We start from the raw sequence: 20,967 nt of genomic DNA on the forward strand, positions 1-20,967 counted from the left end.
ATATAAAAAAAAACTATCTAACAAATTCAATCGAAAGTAAGAAATATAAATATACCATTTCAACTTTCTTGTCTGTTACATGTTTGTCCTTATCTTTGCTACCACTAAATCTCTTAAATTGTGAACTAACTTCTTGCCATCTATTGTTGATACTATATCGTACAGTTTCGGAATATCCAATATTTAATCTTTTCAATTCAACAGCTATGTCATTTAATTTTTTAATCTGTTCTTGTTTAGCGTCAAATTCTATAGTAAACGATTCTAACTGACCCTCGTAATTATTTACTTGTTCAAGTTTCAATGGCACATCGCGAAACCAGTCTTCAAATTCTGCTACTATATTATTATACTGTCGTAATATTTCCTCTCCTCGTTGTGCTTGTGTACGTCTTGTTTCTATTTCAGACATAACTTGATGCCATTTACTTCTTAATTTATCCTGGTGTTCGTTTTTTATCTTCTCAGCTCTAACGGGATCGGACATGTGCACTGTCATGACTAAACCATCACCTCTACTGATCAACGCTGCTGCATCTGGTGCAAGAGTGCTAACTTCTCCTTTTAGAATCTGAAATATACAGATATTTGAATGTGAGTGAAAATACATATATTCTATTCTAAATATGGATTCAGATTGGGTGGGAAATTTTTTTAAATTAGCATTTCAGTCCGACTGAAAATCCAGTTTTGCATACTCAAAATAGCGAGTTATACCAGGTATAATGTAGAACAAGACTGTAAAATTTTAAAATAATATTGCACAAACCTCCAGGCGTTTAGTTGGATCTTTTTCATTAGTAATGCCACTAATGCTCATCAACATGATATCCATTCTATGTAACATCCGTTGTGCAGCTTGCTCAAATTCCAAAATGTTTTTTTCCAAACCAGTTCTGGATAAAGTAGTTGACATTTTAAAAGATCTCTTTTCGCTAGAAACTTTTACCTCTCCTTTCTGTTGTATTTCCTGTGACAATTTTTCACCCTGAATCTATATATAACAAAATTATAAGGAACTCTATAAAGTATTACACTTCTTCATATTACGTTAGCCTTCACCTATTATTATATATCTACCAAATATTAAAATTATAACTGCAACTGTTATGCATAAATTATATTATTAATAATACATAACATACAAGATAGATCTTGCAATGGCAAGATATGTGCTATTAGAATTACCTTGCCCAAGAGGTGCTCAACATGCTCTCCTAAATTTGGATCTTCTCCATCTGAGCTGGAACTTCCAACATCAATTTCCGTGTCATCGGAAAAAATTAAAACATCATCAGTTTCTTTATCGCTTCCGTAGAAGCTTTCACAATCTTCTAATGTATCGTCTTTTGAGATACTTCTAGTACGTCTGAACAACAATAATTTTGTGTTTTTTTCATCAACGTTGTGATTCTCAGTATTAATATCTCTGTCACTACTATGTTCTTTCCTGTTTTTTGCAGAATTAATCCCTGATGTGACAGAAAAACCAGCAGTACTTTTTGAACTCAATTTTGTACTCATTTCATTATCTTCAAGTATAAGATATTCAGCTATACTATCCGTATCTTTCAATACGGTATTTTTTTCAAATTTATTTACTTTACACGAAAATTGTGGACTTTTTAGTGGTTTGCGATTCGAAATTTGATTATCCGGTGCATCAGCCTCAACATCTAATTTAAGAGTTAATTTTTTAACGCTTTTTGCCGAATATGGATCTATTGTTGTTTTCTTTTTTAGGATAGGAATGAGTTCTCTTTTCTTATTAACAGTTTGATTCCCACTACTAATTGTACTGCAAATTTTTACCCTAGATTCTTTATCTTCTGTATCAGTATCAATTGATTCTGGTTCTGTTTCTGTATCTTCAATAATTTCTACTCTTTCAACAACTTGCGGCATTAATCCTACACTGACATTCGCACTTGGTAATATTACGTGATCTTCGGGAGATGCAATTGATTTTACTATTTCCATTTCTTTCACTTCAACGATACGGAAGGGATTCATCTGTGTGTTATAGTTGAACGGTTTTGAATCTGTTGTAACCAGTGTATTAGAAGAAACTTGGGAAAATAATGTGCTATTTTTCGACAAAAAAAATTCTTCATCGGCCATGTATACGTCTGTATCGGGAGATGAAGAAGGTGGATCATCATCTATGTGAACGACTTGTGGTTGAGAAGTTTGAACAACATCGGGTATAGAACTCATATCTAATTTTCGTCTAACAGTTCTACTAACATCTACGATTTTAGCTTTTACTTTCTCAGATTTTGCGGAAGATTTCCGACTTCGATGAACGATATCAACTGGTGAACTCTCAGGTGTATGTATAAAATTACATTGACTTTCATCAAATGCAGGATTAAGATATCCTATACCGTATACCTCCTCATTTTCATCTATTAATTTATTTTCTTTTCTAGCTAGTTGCACCGAAGTTTGATCCGGCTGTTTAGACAATTTAGTGCGTCCATAATTGTCTCTCCCCTTAGTTTCTCCCACCTTACTTTTTACTAATAAACTGTCTGTGATTTTGTGGATCCATTCCTGTGAAAATATGATAGGTAACAGAAAATTCATGGACAGGCGTTAATTGAAAGAGCATTGTTAATAGTGTGACAATATCAAGCATGGCCAAAATGAAAGTGACAATGCATTTCATTGTGCAAACAAAGCTTTTTCTTTGCGTGTATCCATCACCAGTACAAAAACTTGGAACACATTTCTTTTCATTCCTTATTCGTTGTTTTTGCAAATCATATTCAGATTTCTGTATAAAATTCTATACAAGGGGAGAGACAATATCATAAATGACTGATCAATAATAAGTATTTTCCATCCACCAAAGTTTATATCTGCTTTTTATAATTAATGGCAGTATTATTTACATAGATAGAGACACCTCTTGGACAGGATCAAAGTATTCCATAAAATTCACTAATATGTACCAATATAACATATATATAATATTCATACAATGATGTGTTAAATATATACATAATATTAATAATCAAACTTAAAAAATAGAAATATATATAATTATTTACATATAAATTTTTAAAGAATTTTTTAATAAACTAAAAAATAAATACAAAGCAAATAAATTTGTGAAAAGCTAATCATAGCTAATCAAAAAAATAAAAAATAATTTTATTAATAAACTTTTAAAACCTCAAATATGAAAGTTCGATGTATTGCATCAACTATCATTTTTAGTGAAATATTAGTTTATAAAAATTACATAATTATATTTTTAATATATATAAAAAAATTTTTAATTATGCAATATACATATTATAGAAAAGTTTTCTTGATGAGATATACGTAATGGTACTATAAAGCACAAGCATTACATATACCAAATGTTAAAATAAAGAAGAAGCAATACAAGCCATGAGGAAACAAGCAATGAATGATATTTAAATTTATTATAAAAAAATATACATACACATACCTGTATTCTATTAGATATATCCTCCCATTTCTTGCAAACATCTGAAACTCTTGGATAATAAGTATAACGTTGAAGTTGATTAACTTTTGGTTTTGCCTCGATCATTTCACTCTGAACAGCCTAAAAATTAATATGAATCATTAAATAAAGACTTTAAAATATCAACTTATGTAATATATCTTAAAATATTAATTACTTTGCATTGTTCAAAATGATTTTCCGTTAACTGATCAACTGGGACACCATCTAATTTATTTAGTTTTTCCTCCACTTGTAACAGCCAGGCTCTTATTTCATCAACATTAGGTTCTTCCTAAAAATACAAAAATTTCTCGACTATTACATTAATAATTTACGCATAACTTATATATACATTTACCTCTGAAGCATTACATAATTTTAGTCTCTTTTCAGTATTTGCTAATCTTGTAACAACATCTGATAATTTCTCTTTTAGTTGCTCTAAATACATAGGATTACAAAGTTTGGAAAATTCTTCCTGAGAATTTAGCAACTTATCTTTCACAACATTTAATCGTGGTATTACTTCTGTCAGGGTTTCCTATTCAAACAATTTTATAATTATTCGTTTTCATAAAAAGATATATTTCTTCCGGTATACATAATTATGTACTTACTCGTACATATATTGCATTAACTGGAAGATCAGGCATGTTTTTCTGTGTATCTAATTCTTTGTTTATACTATCTATGGACATATTAATGTAAGACATATTTTTATACATATCACGTGATAAATCCAAAGCAGTTTCTAAACATGCTTTTGACTCAGTTATATGTAAACCCAACTGCAATAATTAAAACATATACCGTTGTACATAGAAAGTAATACTATTTAAAATTATGTATTATTATTAATATTATATAGTCACTACCTTGTTATATAATTCTTTTAACATATCAATTCGTCGTGAAAATTTTTCTGGTTCACTGACACTTTTTTCTTCAACTAGTTTTCTACCTGTTAGTATAATATTTTCTATCTCACTTTTAATTTCGCTTAATGTTTGATAAAAGCGCTGTAAATAAAAAATCACAGATCTTTCACAATTTAATTTCACACTTTTCTAGAGAAATAAAATTTACATTGTATATTGTTAATTACCAGACAATGTTTAAGTTGACCTTCAATAGCTTCTGGATCTTCTGATGATAATTCTAATAGACAAGTTGCTTCTTCTATTCCTCTCAGTTCTCGCAAAGCTCTGGATAATCTCGGTTCTAAATTCGTTGGACATCGAAAACGTTGGAATTTCTTTTGAACTTCGGAGAATTTTTGTTCAATAAGAGTTAGTTGTTCTTGCAATCGAAGTGCAGCTTCTTGTTTTCCAGAAGCCTTATATGATTCAATTTGCAATGCCATTTCTTGCAGTGTTGAACGTTGGTGCTCCATTTCTTCCATTAATTTCTGAAATATAAATTCGTAAAATTAACATCACAAAATTTAAATCTTATTCTAAATCTAACCCTTTATTTAATTTACAGTCCATAAAGAAATATTATATTAATAATGTAACTTTTTCTGTCATGCTTCCTTGAAACAATGCTTTATACAATATTTATTAATATAAGAGCAAAAGACGAATTTAGTACACATATTATGTTTATACATATTCATTTGCATTAACATTTAAACAAATGTTTAGTAAATGAGTAAGAAAAAATTTCACTAACAGACCTGATAATCATGAGGTAAATCATCAGCAGTAAGGTCGCAGTCAAGACGTGCAGTTAGTACAGAATCTATTTGCGTTAAGGAATGCTGAAGGGCAAGAATACGTCCTTCTGATTGTTGTGCTTGCTTCACTGATCCTTCCAGCAGCTTTGCTCGCTGCCCTGCCTACTCAAAATATAATTCTAATTTTCTATGTAACTTAATTAATTAATTTATTGAATACACTATTGTTTAAATGTATTTACCAAACTTAAAAAACTTTTAAAAATTTATTAACTTAAAGATATAAGAATTTTTAAAAATTGATCTAAATAATAATAATATGCTTTTATATAATATTATAATTTCAAATAATTAAGTAAATAAGAAGCTTTATAATTCATACAAGCAAAAGTAATCTTTTAAAGCAGAATAAAAAACTAACATTTTTCAATAGACATATCTAAATAAATATTTAAACATTTTCTTTAGCAATAATGCATGCAGTTAAAAATAAATACAATCTTTTGTTATGAATAAAATCAATATTTCAAGCATTATAACATTATACACAAAAGTCACATACCTGATTATTTAAGCTCTCCCAACGACTTGTTAAGCTTTCTACATCTGCTTGAATGGAATGTGTCATGATATTACTTTCAATTAACTGTTTACCAATTTCTTGTATCTTTTCAAGTCTTAATTCTGGATGATTTCGTATGTAATTCTCCAAATCCTTTTTAAAACAGGAATTCATTGTTTTTTATGCAAACTAAAATTTATTTGATATTATAACGTGTACTATATACTTACGTCAAGTTCCTCTGATATTTCTTCAGCATCTGCAGCCCTTTCTGTTGATCTTTTCAATCGTTTGTCTAATTTATCCAACCAATCACTTTCTTGTGCAACTAAAGCGCGGAATTCACCATACTCGTGGCTGGCATTTTGCAAATGTCTATATCGTTCATAAATACGATCAGTGACGTCTGTCCACCGAGCATTTAAAAACGTAAACCGTCTACCAAGTTCTTGCACCGAAGATCCCTCAGAACTTAACAATTTATCATTACCCATTTCATTAAGATTTCTAAATTCTTCTACTCGTTTATCTATCTTTTCTTTTAATGACTGATATCGGCCACGAACTTGAAACAATTCAACCGAAGATGTTATTTTAGTTTCAACTGGTATTTCTTTTTCTAGGGTCGACAACCACTTCGTAAAATCTTCTATGCCACTTATTATTTCATCATTTTTTTTCAATGTATCCTCATATTTGTCATTTAAACTTTTAGCACCGTCAACAATAGCATTCCATTTATGCGATACAACTTCCAACTTATTGTTTAATATATTCGCAAATTTTGGTTCAGAATTTTCCAGTAATCTATTTGTAGAAATTTGAAGTTTTTCTATTTGAGGTTTGGTTTGATTTATATCTTCGCAAAAAGATTGAATTTGCTTTAATTTAAGTTCCATACTTTCAATATTATTTGATACACTATCTTGCGATAATTCTTCTAAATACTGACTCGATTTTTCAAGCCAATTTTCGAGACCCGAAAGTTCGTCATTAAATACCTTTAAAGACTGTATATCTACATGCAAAGTTAAAATATATTTAAAAAGAACGAACGAACAATATTTAAAAAAATAATTAGAAAGTATAATTTATACAAAAATACCTTTTAACAAATTTTGTTGACGCTCTTCTAATATTATAGGGATATCACTCCATTTGGTGATAAGATCTTGTAATGCATCTTTAAGTCTTTGTCCCTGACAATCTCCACTGGTTTTCATAATTAATTCATGTCCAACACTGTTTACATAACTAAAAATCTCTTGATGTTCCTTCAAAGAATTTTGTAAATCATTGAATTTTTGTAATTGTTCCGTCATTGTTTTATCATCTGACATCACTATGTGCTCTGACAATAACATGCTCTCCACATTGTTAATAAAAGAAGTAAGATTAGCAACTGCGTCTGTATACCTTTTTGGTGGTGTTTTATCAACAGCTTCATTTAATTCAGTTAATCTTTCAGAGAGTCTAAAATAATTGTAAAAAAATTATTGTTATGTACGAATGAATTTTTCACAAATTAATATTGAAGTAAATTATTTACATTTTATATAATTTTTCCCAGTTAGAAACAAAAGTTTGTATTTCAATATTTAAATTAACTGTTTCATTACCACCGGTTTGATTTTCTGACAATTCTTTGATTTTTTCTAACAATTTTCTAATACGCTCCTCGTGAGATTTCATTGATTTCAATTTTACCTAAATGAAAATAATATTTAAATCTTCATGTGAAATATTTCAAAGCTCTTTCAAAATTAACCAAGAAATTTACCCTGAATGGTTCTACTTGACTGTTTCCCTTGTTCGAATCGAACCATTTAGAATAGCTGTCTAACATTAAATTTAAACTAGCCAATTCTGTTCGAAACTTTTTCACTTCTTCCAGGTATTCTATACGAGATTTTATTTCTTCAAGCCGATTGTTAGTTGCCATCCAACAGTTCTGTATGTCTTTAATTTTTGTCTCTTCTGCTTCGATCGATTCATTCGCATCTTTTAGTTCTCCAAGAAGATGTTTTCCTAATTCCAAAACTCTATTATAATCATCTTTGTGTGCCTCTATATCAGCTATTGTATCATTGTAAACGACTTTCTTTTCTTCAATGCTCAATTCATCAAATACTCCTTCCGATCGTCCAATTTCTAAATCAACATAATCAAGCCATTTATACAGATTATGTAACGCAGATTCGAATTCATGTTTAGTTGTACTATCTACACGACGTTTTTTCGAATCACTGTGAGGTGTGGACTGAAAAAAATAAAAATGTTAATACAGCATGTAATGAATCAAATAAATATTTTCTAGTTCATGAACATACAGCTGCAGCAATTTCTTCTTTATAAGCGATACTTGTTATTGTTTCAGACATCCATTCATTGCCGGTAATTACTGTTGTTTCCCTCTTAGTCTTTAGGTCAAATTCAAATCCCGAGTTTGTTATCTAATATTAATAAAATTACATAAAAATGGAATTATTATTCATATGAAGATAGAAAATATATAAATATACAAATTTTATATATTACCCTTTGCGTCTGTACTTCCATTATCTGTCCTACCGCTTCCCAGCGATCTTGCAAATTTTCAATTTTTTCTAATATATTAACACATTCTGGTGAAGTAGTTCGTCCTTCCAATTCTTGAACTGATTCTTGTAAAGACATTAACTTTCTTTGATTCGTATCCATGTCCATTTTCAAAATTTGTAATTTTTTAATCCTTTCTAACACTTCGCCAATCTCAGACGCTGGATTTGCTTCCATTTGTTTTAACGTAATTTCAGTTTCATTCAACCATGATACTAGTCTTTTATAACCATCATTAACATTTTGCCAGAGCGAAGAAAGAGCTTGCAAACGTTGCCTTCTTTCTTCTTTCCACTGGCAAATATGGATCCATCGCTCTCCGAGAGCAGATAATTGATCTTGCATTTGCGTATAAACTGCTTCGGAGTTTTCTTCATCCACGACAACTACCATGTTTTTCATACCATCGACGACTCCCTGCTGTGCTGCAATATCTTGTTCTAGTTCATTTAACTTATTCAGTTGTTCATCCAAAGCAGATTGATTCAATTCAATCGCTGCCATTAGCGAAATTCTATCTTCAGTTCTTGTTAACCACTGTCGCAGTGCATCCAACTGGCCTTGCTGCATTTGCATGAGAACCTGTAATCAACAAGAAAAATTAATTACTAATCATATATACAACCAACGATTAAACCAGACGCACCTCGTGAATTTTGGTTTGCCTTTCCATCGCACGCATTCGAAGTCCTTCCCATCGAGAATTTAATAACGACATTTGAACTCGAACTTCATGCTCCTCATCCTTGTGTAAACCACCTTCTGCTAATAATCTCGCACCTTCCTCCAATACGGCACCGACTCCGTCCTGATGTCCCGACAATTCCACCAAAAATGTCTCGTGTTCGTGAAATTGTTGCTTCAATAATTCCAAAGTAGATCCAGGTTCCGGGACGTGATTTAATTTATCTTCTGCCTCCAGAAGCCAGGTCAAAACTTCCTCGAGAGCAACTTGATAACCACCAAGTTCCACGGACACGTTCGTTGCGAGACTCATCGGTCGTGATGCAGGCGTTCCAAAATTCGTAAAAGACAGTGTATTCTGCAAGGGAACATTCTTAAAAGAATACATATAATTACTAGACGATATGAAGTCAAATTGAATACCTCTGCTCCCGGGGTTGTAACAGGACTATTATCGCTAGCTACTGATAAATCGAGCTCGCCGATATCATCTCCGGAATGGGGTAATGATTGGAAAAGACACATAACGTACATCATTATTGATTTTTTATCCGGTACCGATGTATTCACGTCTATGACAAAATACAACGTCGATAAATTTTAAATTTCATCAACTAAATGTATTGTAGATGTTAATAAATTTTCAATTTAGTTTTTACCTTCTGGATCCAACAAACGTTCGATACCCAATTGTTCTTGAGCAATACGAAATGCGTGATCTAATCTAGCATTCGGATGTTTGCGCGCTATATTATTGAAGTCGAATAAATGTGGTTTCCATTTATGCAGGATCGCATTGAATGCCAAACCATCCGACCAAGACGTCGTGAAATTTTTAATATCAACTCCAGGATAATTCTAAAAGAAATTTTGTTATTATACATGGCATAAATAACTGAGAAAATTAATTCTATTCTGCAAACATGATTCCACCTGTGAATTCTGACGACACCATGCTAAAAGAGTTTTCTCCAAATTTGTCTGTTGTAATTCCGTCATCAAGTCCTTCAGATGATAATGTACCTAAATAAATATTTCAATATGGAATAAACGACGTGTTAAAGGATAATCCATAACGTGAAATTACACGTATGACAAGCAATAAACACGTGCTCAATATTTGCTGACAACTTTTATTCTCAGCAAATTGACCCAGCCATAAAACTGACCTGCCAGTGTAGAATAATACTCCATACTAATCCGAGTGTTAGCTTAGGATTCCCGTCAACTATATCGTTGCTGCTAATATTTACGAGTTTCACCTAAAATCAGAATAAAAGATATTAACCTGCATCCTTTATACTTTTCCTCACAGATGTAAAACTAGCAACTCACGTTATTCTGCTCGAGAATTTGCAGAGCTTTATTAACGTTATTCAGATGATGAACTCTCATTCGGCCGCGTTCTCTTTTCTACAAATAACAAATAAAGACATGTAATAAACAAACATTAATTAATGTAAATATCTTTGTAAGCTTTCGATGAAAAAAAAATTGTTACAGGAGTAACGAAAATTACAAGTAATGAGATTGAAGAGATTAACGTATCGTAAATAAAGCGAATCTTCCAAGTGAATAAAATCGGCGATGAAGCAACACAAATACGCGGAACAACGCATATTTTTCCCTCGGAATGCTCTTACGCCTACCGTGCACAGATAATCAGCACTCTCATGCAAATATCCGTAATATGTACTCGATAGGCGCACCTGCTTGGAATTCTATTCGTACGTCTCGTAATGTAGACACGAGGCGCGCTCAAAAACGGAACAACTGTCAGCGATATGTTTAAAAGGTTACATCATTGCACATGAAATAAAAATAACGCATAATGCCTCGTAATGAACCATTGCGTCGATCCGTCTCGATTATATAATCGTTTATTTTTATATTGAAAATGTACTTACGTAGACTTTCGACGTGAGAACTTCCAACAGGGACAATAATCGATTGCCATCTCTCAAGTCAACGAACAAATCAGAAATCGGCTCGTGGTGATTCTGTGCAAAGATTTTATTCAACATATGTTTGACAAATAATGTTTATTACATTAGTCAGACAATCGTGGTACGTACCTTAAGCAGCTGCGAATTTATCCATTTTGCAAACGTTTTCTTTTGTACGTCTTCTCGCTCATCTGCAATATACATACAGAATCGTTACAATAATCGAAGTATTCATAGTCGTTTGTAACATACACTTGCATCGTTGAACATACGTAATTTCATGTGATGAATTCGTTAACAATGATGTCTTGATCTTGAAAATTAAATAGCGCTCGATAGTTAAAGGAAATTAAATAAATTACGAAAATTTAAAAACAGCTGCATATTTAATTAATTTAATATATTTATCGGCGTGCATAACATATCCAACTGCAACTTATGGACAAGTAGAAAAGTCGAATCTCGCGTTACGATTTAAAAGGACCTTGATTTAAATATTTTGTTTCTGTAACAACAGCGGTGGGTTTCATTGTTATTTCGACCACCGCCGCGAAATTATTGTCGACGTGGCAACGACGGCTCGTCATCTATCGCGTTGACACTCATTGACCCCGGTAGATGCAGCACTAAACTCTTGAAATTTAGGTCGGCCAACAGAAAGTCATAAGCTTGATGCTTAAATACCTGTAGCTAGTTTTTTCTGTGAGGCTAGCGATTTTTCACGAGTCGCGAGTTTCGTTTTACAGCCACGGGGAACAAGTACCCCTAACCATCCGTTTGAAATCCGGTGGCCAACGACAAATATTTTGTCCGTAAACTGTACGAATAATTCGTCGTGTCTGCTCGTGTTTCCTGTATCTACGCAAAGTTCTTTAAAATCCAACGCAACCGCATACATTAGCTCGCGATTTTTACGAGAAACCAGAATATTCAGATTCCGATCATATTAGCTTACCCCTGTCGACTGGATGCTGCAAATTCTCAATCGGGCAAGCTAATATCCTCTGCAAATTTTCTAAATCATTTATCCTCTTTCCAAACATCGCCGTTCGTCGTTAGTACCTCCTCGATCGCCGAAAATGAGCTCGAATGGAATGAAGGGTCGTAAATGAAGTGGCATCGCGACAATTAAGTCCATCAACATCAGCAACGTTATTAATCATCGAGGTTGCATCGGCGTAGCCCCGGTGCTAAGCGATTCAGAAAGCTATGCATTTTTTCGGCCTAGATTGCAACAAACGAGCAAATGGAAAAGGAAACGCGACACGGACGCCGCGCGGACGTCACTGACCACCGATGAATGAACACAAACGACCGCGCTTATCTTACGATACGAAATGGTAGACGATAAGCAGAGAGAATGAAACGAGAAGGACAAGGAGGAGCGGGGGGAGAGAAATCACGAATGGCAATCACGTAGCCGAAGCAAAGTATGCCGTAAAAGATACACGCGCACGAGAGCGTGCGTCTTTCCTGGCCGGGCACCGGTCAGCATGGAGAGCCTTTCCTTACGAAATCGTGCCGCTTCCGAATATGGTGCACCGAGTTCTTTTGCACCATCGTGCATCGTGCGCGATCGCCGGTTTTCTTTGCACGGATGACCGTGCCTCCCCGGACCCTCCTCCTCCGTGCATCACCGCCGTTTTCTGCCAGAAAAGTTCAATCGCGTCACGTAAACGCGCCACTTCCTGCGCTCTCGATCGGGCCAGCCTACGCGATCGAGAGTAACGACCAGCGGAACGATTGTTCGATGGCGATGCACGTTAGCCACGCTGCTAATAGGTCGCGGTATTTACTCGTTCACTCGGCAAGATGAGTTAACTTGTTTAAAAATACCCTCCCATTGGGAAACTCGGCTTTCAACGAGAGAACGAGACAATTCACGATGGAGATCGATTAAAAGTCCGCTCCAGAGAGTTTCTATCCTTTCTCGGCCGTCTGTCTCTAAATAATTAGAATCCTAGAATAGGTAACTGGATTAAAGTTCGTTGATTTGGAATAACGATCGGGTAGTTTCCCGATGTCTGAACGATGCCTGGTACAAGATTCAACGTTTCACGAGTCTTTTGAATTTTGTAAAGATTCTACTCGCATCGCTGCGATCTGGGAGGATCAAGTCTGCGAGTATTGTTTATACAAGAAGAGGATCCAAGATGGTGGATCAACGACAAGCTCGGTGACGGTTGTACATGATGGATATAACGGAATTTCTGAGCCGAGGTCATTCAGCTTTCATGGTATCAAACGGGAAACGCGAACCTTAAACATTGTCGCGAATACTGTGGAGTCTATCTGTTAACCGGTTATTTCTATGTCAACAGCGGGACGTAAGCACAGTTTCGACGTTGACTGGTGAAACAGGGTTCGAATTAAGAGTGGCTGAATTACAAAATCGAACGTATTTATCAACTAAAGTTTTATGGACGAGGAGATAGATATATTGCTCTGAAATCATCCTGACTCGCGTTGAAGCGAAAATTACTTTGATGCAAATACATCTCGAACAAATAGAGAGCTATTTATGATTCGGCGTTTCGAACAATACAGTCGCGTATATCACCGGTAAATAGCAAAATGTAGTTTCAATCAGTAATGTGCATCCAACTCACGAAACCGTTAAGTCGTTAATATTCTCGAGCCCGGCAACGTTCGAGTAACAACCACCCTCACGAGCTGTGTATTGTCAGTACCGAAACAAACATATCTGACTGAAGTTGGAGAACGTAACAGCTGCGTGCACATGTTCGTACAGACTATCTGTAGCGAAATTCCCTTTGCGTTTCCGAAAATCCAAAGATGGATTCAAGTGTTTATACGCGTGTACGCACATCTGTTGCTTCACTTTCAAAGCAACTAACGTAAACAGCCGGTGGCCAAGTACGCGAGAGAATATTAATGTCTATGGTAGCTTTTCGAGAGATACGCGTATTTACATATATGCGGTGGCACAGGAAATTGTTTAGCTTCCGATAAGGTTCGACACCTCATTCACGCGAAATAGAACAAAAGTCTAGCGTTGGTTTATCAGTGAGCCTTAAAAATCGATTTTCGCTTAAGAGAGGATTCGCCCGGACTTGAAACGGTGTACGAGTCTCGATATCCGATTGCTCCGATGATTCCCGATGATCAATTGTCACGAGTTACCCTTTCCGCGATTGCGAGGGTTGAACGAACCGCGCACAAGTTCGGCGCGCGTAACGCTGTTAACGCCTCGATAATACATCACCGAGGAAACAGTGCCAGCCATCTGAAACCATCGCTAAACTTAGCTAAACACCACGCTAACACGAGCTCTCTTCTCTTCGCTATGTGAACGCATTCATTAGAACAAATCAACGGGACAAATATTTCGCGATGAAGCGCTGCTGCACTGGCATCTATCGCGGCCAGCTTTCTAAAAAGAAATGCTTGCTTTTTTTTCGTGTCGCGTTCTACCGCGCGTTCGCAAGAGTGATCCATTTTAACATGATTCGAGCAGGAGTATCTCCGTGGATTAACTCTAGAACGATTAAAGGGAAGTCTCTTCGAAGGTCGAGCCGAATAGAAATTATCGTCGCAATATCTTTAAAATATCTGCACGTAAAAGATATTTTCTGACTGAAGATATAATGAATATTAAGACTTATATTTTGAATGTAATCTAAATAAGGCTTGAGGATTTTTAGAGTTAATTCCTACTAAAAACAGGATTAAAAATCACGAGATAAATATTCTGCAGCTGTAAGTTGGATTTGGAATTTCGTATTATCGAGAGAAAAAGATGGAAAAACTCTGTCTGAGCATGAGGATTTTATATTTTACAATCGCACCGATCTTCTGGTTACATCAGTAACCATTACGCCATCGATAGCGCGCTAGGTTTGCAGGTATCGCTGTCGCAGCACGATCTCGAGTGTCGGTTACCTCAAGGACGCAGCATTTTTCGCGAGTCTGGCTACCACTCGCGGGAGAAATGCTCTCCATCCGAGGTATCTTTACGCTCAGGTTCGAATCTCCAGGTAGAATTATATACGTATCGAGTTGTGATTCCACGTAGAGTCCGGAGCTCTTACGCATCGTCGTTTCTTGGCGAACGCCACCGACCGCTTGGCAAAGTCGAATTAACGATCTCGAACCTGATCCTCTCCCGTCTTTCTTCCGAGCGTTCTTTATCCCATCGATGCCCCGCTCTCTCTGTCTTCCTTCTTTTTTCCTCCCTGGAATCGTTAAGCGTCATCCAGCGAGAAGAGCCGCCGAGAACGAGGTGCTCGAAACCACTCGATGTCGCCTCTTCATTAAAAAGATGCAAATGTCGAGTAAATGAGGTGAGGAAAATTCGAAAGAGGCGACGAGGAATACTAGCTGCGCTAGTCGGATACACCGCGTCGTTTGCCGTTTCACAATAAATTACCTCAATTTCGTCGTAAACACCGTCGAGGTAGTGGCCAAGGAACTTTTAACCCTTTGCACACGCCGGAAAATTGCTCTATAAATACAACGTAACGTAGCACAACGGCTACAATTAATGTTCGCAATTTTATAGGAGGACACTATGAACAACCGGGAGGGAGAGGCTGTAATCCAAAGAATGTTCCTATCGTTGCAAAGATGTTGTAAGCAACTTTTACTATTCCCGTTTCGCAGAGTTTTGTGCATTTGTATAAAGGAATACACAGAAATATATACATATATTGAAAAAAATACGTAGTAAAAGATAGACTCTTTCTATGTGGCAGTAAAAAATACCAGAGGATACCGAAACTTCAGAGCCATGAGAAACCATGGTTTGTAAAAACGCGGGAAACGTTCTATCTGGACAGACATTTCTATTCGCCGAATTGAACGCACTTTGCGCGTATACTGTGCAATAGTCTATACAGCCAGCACTCTAGCTTAGCTGGGACAAGAGTCGCAAAGCTTTTAAACACTTTTAGACTATAAGCCATTCAGTGACGCCTTTTCATTCATTGGCACCAGGCTGAATGCAAGTGGAGCACCGCGTGCACTTTTCAAACAAGCTAACCGGCTAGAATGGTCGCCAGCGTGGTGAACAATCATTTAAACGAGATGACAATGCGGACTACCAACCGCGAGGACCGCCGCGTATATTGAAACGCGTGTCGTTGGCCCTAAACGACACCAACATCTGAAGTTCATAGGTCAAACGAACTAATGAGACGGCGTGATGTTCGCACAGTATCCCACTATCTAGCACATATGGCTACATTTTCGAACATCCAACATGTAATTTTCAGGCATGTAGTACAGTAAAAATATCATGATTAACTTCTAATTGGAACAACCTCCGCGTGCAGCTACGGATAAGGCATTTCTCGTTATGCAGAATTAAATAATATCGAACTGCAATTCACAGTATTTTTATGCTTATCAACCACGATCGTTGTAATTAATCGTAATTTGAATAAAGGGAATAATTGAAAGAAGATGCATAACTTTTAATAGGTCCACTATATGACTTAGATTAACATCGAACGCACTTAATGAACAGTTAATAGATGTCTCGTATCGCATCGACTTAACAGCGATTAATGCTTTTACCATTTCACTGAAAATTAGCTGTATTAATAAACACGTATTGCGTACACCAAATGCTAGTAGTAATAGGCAACACGATGAAAATTTTATAACGTTCGAACACGAAAGATATTAATCGCGACCAGTGTCAGATCGGTTGCATGGATTATGCCAGGTTAATCCGTTCTGAAATTACCGATCTATTTGCAGATACAATGTAATAAAGTATTTAGTGTTATGAATCCGCGATGTATTATTGTACTGTACCGTATCTGTTTAGAACTTTCTATATCGCTCGTGTACTACATTATAGGTTTAGCAACATACTTCTCAGGTATCTTTTTTTTAAACTAACAATAAATATATTCATATATTCAGAAGACCAGACTATTCTGTATCGGATCGAGCCGAATAAAACCTAAATCAAACTAAAATGGCACATCAAATCGAATTGAATTAAACTGAGTCGGTTGAAAACCAACTGGTTTTAGTACAGTGCGAAGTTTATCATGAAAAATCTGAAGCAATATATAGGAATGTAGGATCGTAACTTTTGATGAATATCTCGAGTTCGTTTGTGTGACAATCACACATTTTAAAGATCACGTAACGCTAATAAACGATCTATAAAATAGGAATTTTTTTGCATTTAACATTTGATTCGTCATACTAGTACGTCATACTAGTGTTACGTAGTTTTATGAAACAGAATGGAATGCGTTTCTTCTCTACCGAAGATATACAAGCAGTTTTCTCTACTGTTGAAATAGACTCATTGAAACAAGGGAAACAAAGAGACTCATTATTTTAACAAATACATGTATAATGAATCATTCGCGCTGTAATAATGGATAATCAATCAGCTATCTTAAAAAATGTCCACATTCTATGTCATTTTAATGAAAATGAATTAATTCCTCAAAAATCAGTGTCAAATTAAAAATAATTAACGATATAACGAAACGTGCAGTAGAAAAAAAAAAGTGAAACTAAACGATCTATTGCCGCAATTATCTAATTGCTTGCGTGTTAATGAATTAATCTATTAATGCATCAATGTGTAACACTTTATTACATTTTATTTAACAAACGATGCTTCAGATTTTTCACGAGAAAAAGCCCATTGTTTTCGTAACCAGTAATTAGAAATGTTGTCTATGAATAGATATTAAACTATAGCTATTATTACGGTATAGTCACCGTAGCAAATTTAACACAGTGTAAAGATTAATTCCTTCGTTATTGTTAATTAAATATTGTTGACGAAAGTTATTTTTGATTGTAGTATTCAATATCTAAAAACTAAATCACGAAGGTGAAAATTGAAAGTAAAATTGAAAATTGAGGAAATCAAGAATAAAAATTTGCGCGCTTCGATTTTTTTATATCATGCCGCGTAATATCGTAACTCGTTCATCGAACCTAATAAATGCTACACGAAGCACGCGTTCTAATCTAAATGATACCACTTACGCAGCCCAGTTATCATTCCTGACGTGCACGTGTATCGCACCTCTTTCTTGACATGTACATGCGTTTCGCATATATGCTGAATAAATAATTTCAAAGATTAGATAAAGCATACCTTAGGATATAGATAACCTCATTGCCTACTGATGGTGAGAGTAGAATGCATTGGTAAATAATAATATATTATATAAAATATATCTTTTGAGTTCTACGCTAAGAACACAATAAATTATTGAGCCACGTACGATATTTTATTATAGATTTCATTCATTATTGAATATAACGTGGTAAACGTAAAAAATAATTTAAATCGCAACGAAAAGTGAGTCTAAATAATCCAGTTAATCGTGAAATTCTGTTATTAAATCCTCGACTGTTTTTCAATGTGTAACGATCAAAGTAAAAGTAAAAACAAAGAAGAACGAGTGCCGGTTTTCCGATCAAATTCGGAATGTTGAGCGCCTCTCAACTAACATCAAGATGTCAAGACGCGAACCGTAATTAGAAGATAAATGTATATCAAGACATTCATTCCACCCATGCGGGACGTTTTCAAAGTAAAAGTAACAATAATAAGAAGATCTGATGGTTAAAGTAATAATTGTTGGCTAACATACCTATGTAAACGACTTCCATCTTGAGACTGCGGAGACGCAGCCACCGAATCGGCGACGTAACAATATCCAAGGGCACGTTAGTAGAAAACACAGAATATCACATCGATTATGGTCGTCACACTGCGCGGATTCTCGCCGATTGTACGATTAAAAAGCAAACACTGGGAACAGCAGCAATCGCTAACGATTAAACGAACGAATCCGACTCTCGATGAGCCGATTTCGATGATGAGGTTAGAAACGCGCGCTCGACGCGCGACAACGACGATCCGTACACGACACTTGTTGATTCCACACTGTCAAGAAGACCACTGCACCCGTATGCACGCAAACACGTCGTCACTCATACACACATGGACTTTTAACTTTCTCTTTCTGTTTCTCTCGCTCGCGTTTCGCGTTCTCTATTTCCCTTACGTTCCCTCTTTCTATCTTTTTCCCTTGTTTACCTTACTCCCATCGACGATGGCGTTTCTTTCAAGCAAGGCTCCAAAATCTTTGACGCGATTGAAATTTATACGTGAAGTCACGATGTCGTCGATTGCTCACAGGTAATCGGAGGAACAGAAAGACAGAGAGAACGCGAGTGTTTGATGACGATAAGATGAGAAAGACACGAACGATAAACGATTCAAGAGCCAAAAATGCAAATGGAAAAGAAAAAAAAATTGGCATACGTTCTTACTTTCATACGAGCGTCAATTTCGCTGAACGAACTACACACCGGCCAAGTCTCGAGCAAACTGGCAACCTCGGAGTTCGGAACAAGTAAGGCCCAACTTCCCCCACCCGTACCCGCCCTCTAGCGATATATTCTTTCATTCTATCTCGTTTCTGCCTATTAATCGCCTCGTTCTTTCCTTTATTTTCGAATGATCTCTCCCTTTCTCTAATATATCGTGGGACTTTATTGATGTCCACGTAAGAAAACAATGAAAGGAGTGTTAAAATTTGGACTCAGTTGATCATCAGTTAAAATTATTCGATCGAAAGACGACTCAATTAAAATTACGAATTTAAAAAACAATTGTGCAATTGTACTTTCGACATTACATTTGTCAAGTATATAATTTTATAATCGATAATTGTATAACTTTTAAAAAATTTACAGAAGGCAACAAATAGTTTATCAAATGAATTTAGTATCTGTGAAATATCTCGAAGGATTAATTATAACAGACATGGAAAAATTACGATCTATGAGCATTAAACAGGCCCTCCAGCTCTTCCTTGCGCACCGTAAGGCCCAATGTATCGCAGGTAAACAGGATCTCAGAAATCGAAAGAAGTAGTCTCTTCTGAATGGAATAGATAGAAAAAGGTAGACCGTATAACTCTATCGTATGAATTTTAAATTTTTTTTTTCTGTCAATTGTCATCTCGAAATCAAAATTTCCTACAATTAAAAATAATATGGTAAGAGTAAATTGATATGGTTATGTAAATATTATTTTAACATCGGATATCCGAATTCGACAAATTTAAATTTGTATTCTTAAAAACCATATTGAATCAAAACGAAATTAGTGCAATTCTGGGAAATGCGTCTAGGTATATCTCTGTAGTTGAGACCTCCCACAGCGTCGTGTCTTTAATTCTTCAAGTAATCCAGGCATAGATATATTATCATTTAACGAATGTTTTCTGTATCCATATAGTGAAACCCGTGATTCACTATATCTCGCGATTGTTTTAACAATTATAAAAACAAATTATTTATGCAGTTTTATCATTTGATATACTTACAAATATCATCATCCATACTTGTTTCCGGTTGTATCTGCATTTGAAATTATTATCAAATATTCTTCATATACTATATTTTGTTGAACAATTTATCACATATTTACAATTGCTGAGCACATTGTAAAAATGCACTGTATTACACACTACATTAAACAAATCACTCTTTTGAAAACTGTAAACATTGCTTTATCATTCACAATGTTGAAATATTCAACTTTTGATACCAATTACACATTATAATTAACTTCCTTACAAAATATCGTTCTGAACATTAAACATTAAACACTCGATATCTATGATTAGACATATTAATAATCGAAATGATATCTTATTACAGTTTTATTAAACTTTTAATTCTTTGAAGAATCTCACCATAATAAACACGGATTTTAAATATTTTTCTGCAGGCGAATTATTAATGCGTTAAATCTGGTTAAATGAGAGTCCAATTGATAGTGCGTTAGTAGATTCTAATGTGATCACATATGAATTTCGTTAACAAAGAACCTCATTCGGTGCAGTCTGTCGAGATACTGTAAGGTGTTGAGAAGCTTGCCTCGTAGGCGATCTTCTTTCTGGAAGTCAGCGCCGACGCATCAAATATTAAATTTATTCGATCACTGAAAATTTCGTTATCGTTAATTTGTCGCTTCGGTATGAATAAAAGT

The 20,967-nt window shown here is 35.0% G+C and overlaps 2 protein-coding genes across 2 annotated transcripts in view; one reads left to right on the forward strand and one right to left on the reverse strand.

The window, feature by feature from the left end:
- LOC122527210 (dystrophin-like) overlaps positions 1-20,967 on the reverse strand; it is a gene marked incomplete at its 3' end in the record, with an annotated part of 86,765 nt that overhangs the window by 63,891 nt on the left and 1,907 nt on the right. The window contains exons 3-27 of the mRNA XM_043651192.1: positions 11,082-11,143; positions 10,914-11,006; positions 10,342-10,419; positions 10,176-10,268; positions 9,940-10,029; positions 9,666-9,864; positions 9,430-9,578; positions 8,969-9,364; positions 8,263-8,904; positions 8,055-8,177; positions 7,505-7,984; positions 7,274-7,431; positions 6,830-7,197; positions 5,955-6,742; positions 5,725-5,877; positions 5,163-5,324; positions 4,590-4,892; positions 4,360-4,503; positions 4,102-4,272; positions 3,843-4,025; positions 3,660-3,776; positions 3,464-3,583; positions 1,189-2,556; positions 770-994; positions 56-571 (exon numbers count right to left, since the gene is read on the reverse strand). Of these exons, the coding sequence (XP_043507127.1) occupies positions 56-571; positions 770-994; positions 1,189-2,556; positions 3,464-3,583; positions 3,660-3,776; positions 3,843-4,025; positions 4,102-4,272; positions 4,360-4,503; positions 4,590-4,892; positions 5,163-5,324; positions 5,725-5,877; positions 5,955-6,742; positions 6,830-7,197; positions 7,274-7,431; positions 7,505-7,984; positions 8,055-8,177; positions 8,263-8,904; positions 8,969-9,364; positions 9,430-9,578; positions 9,666-9,864; positions 9,940-10,029; positions 10,176-10,268; positions 10,342-10,419; positions 10,914-11,006; positions 11,082-11,143 (7,181 nt within the window). The remainder of the gene's footprint in view (positions 1-55; positions 572-769; positions 995-1,188; positions 2,557-3,463; positions 3,584-3,659; positions 3,777-3,842; positions 4,026-4,101; positions 4,273-4,359; positions 4,504-4,589; positions 4,893-5,162; positions 5,325-5,724; positions 5,878-5,954; positions 6,743-6,829; positions 7,198-7,273; positions 7,432-7,504; positions 7,985-8,054; positions 8,178-8,262; positions 8,905-8,968; positions 9,365-9,429; positions 9,579-9,665; positions 9,865-9,939; positions 10,030-10,175; positions 10,269-10,341; positions 10,420-10,913; positions 11,007-11,081; positions 11,144-20,967) is intronic.
- LOC122527204 lies at positions 18,769-19,940 on the forward strand. The gene is made up of 2 exons (XM_043651186.1): positions 18,769-19,321; positions 19,665-19,940. Exons 1-2 carry the CDS (start codon positions 19,158-19,160, stop codon positions 19,843-19,845), a joined length of 345 nt encoding a protein of 114 aa, XP_043507121.1. The 5' UTR covers positions 18,769-19,157; the 3' UTR covers positions 19,846-19,940.

This window comes from Frieseomelitta varia, unplaced genomic scaffold (assembly GCF_011392965.1).
Source record: "Frieseomelitta varia isolate USP_RPSP 00005682 unplaced genomic scaffold, Fvar_1.2 scaffold_213, whole genome shotgun sequence".
Taxonomy (NCBI): domain Eukaryota; kingdom Metazoa; phylum Arthropoda; class Insecta; order Hymenoptera; family Apidae; genus Frieseomelitta; species Frieseomelitta varia.

Excerpts from the sequence above, each read along its gene's own strand:
- LOC122527204 (XM_043651186.1), top strand. The coding sequence starts at position 19,158 with ATGAGAAAGACACGAACGATAAACGATTCAAGAGCCAAAAATGCAAAT. Across the intron at positions 19,322-19,664 it reads AACCTCGGAGTTCGGAACAA|AAGGCAACAAATAGTTTATC; the intron begins GTAAGGCCCAAC and ends AAAAATTTACAG.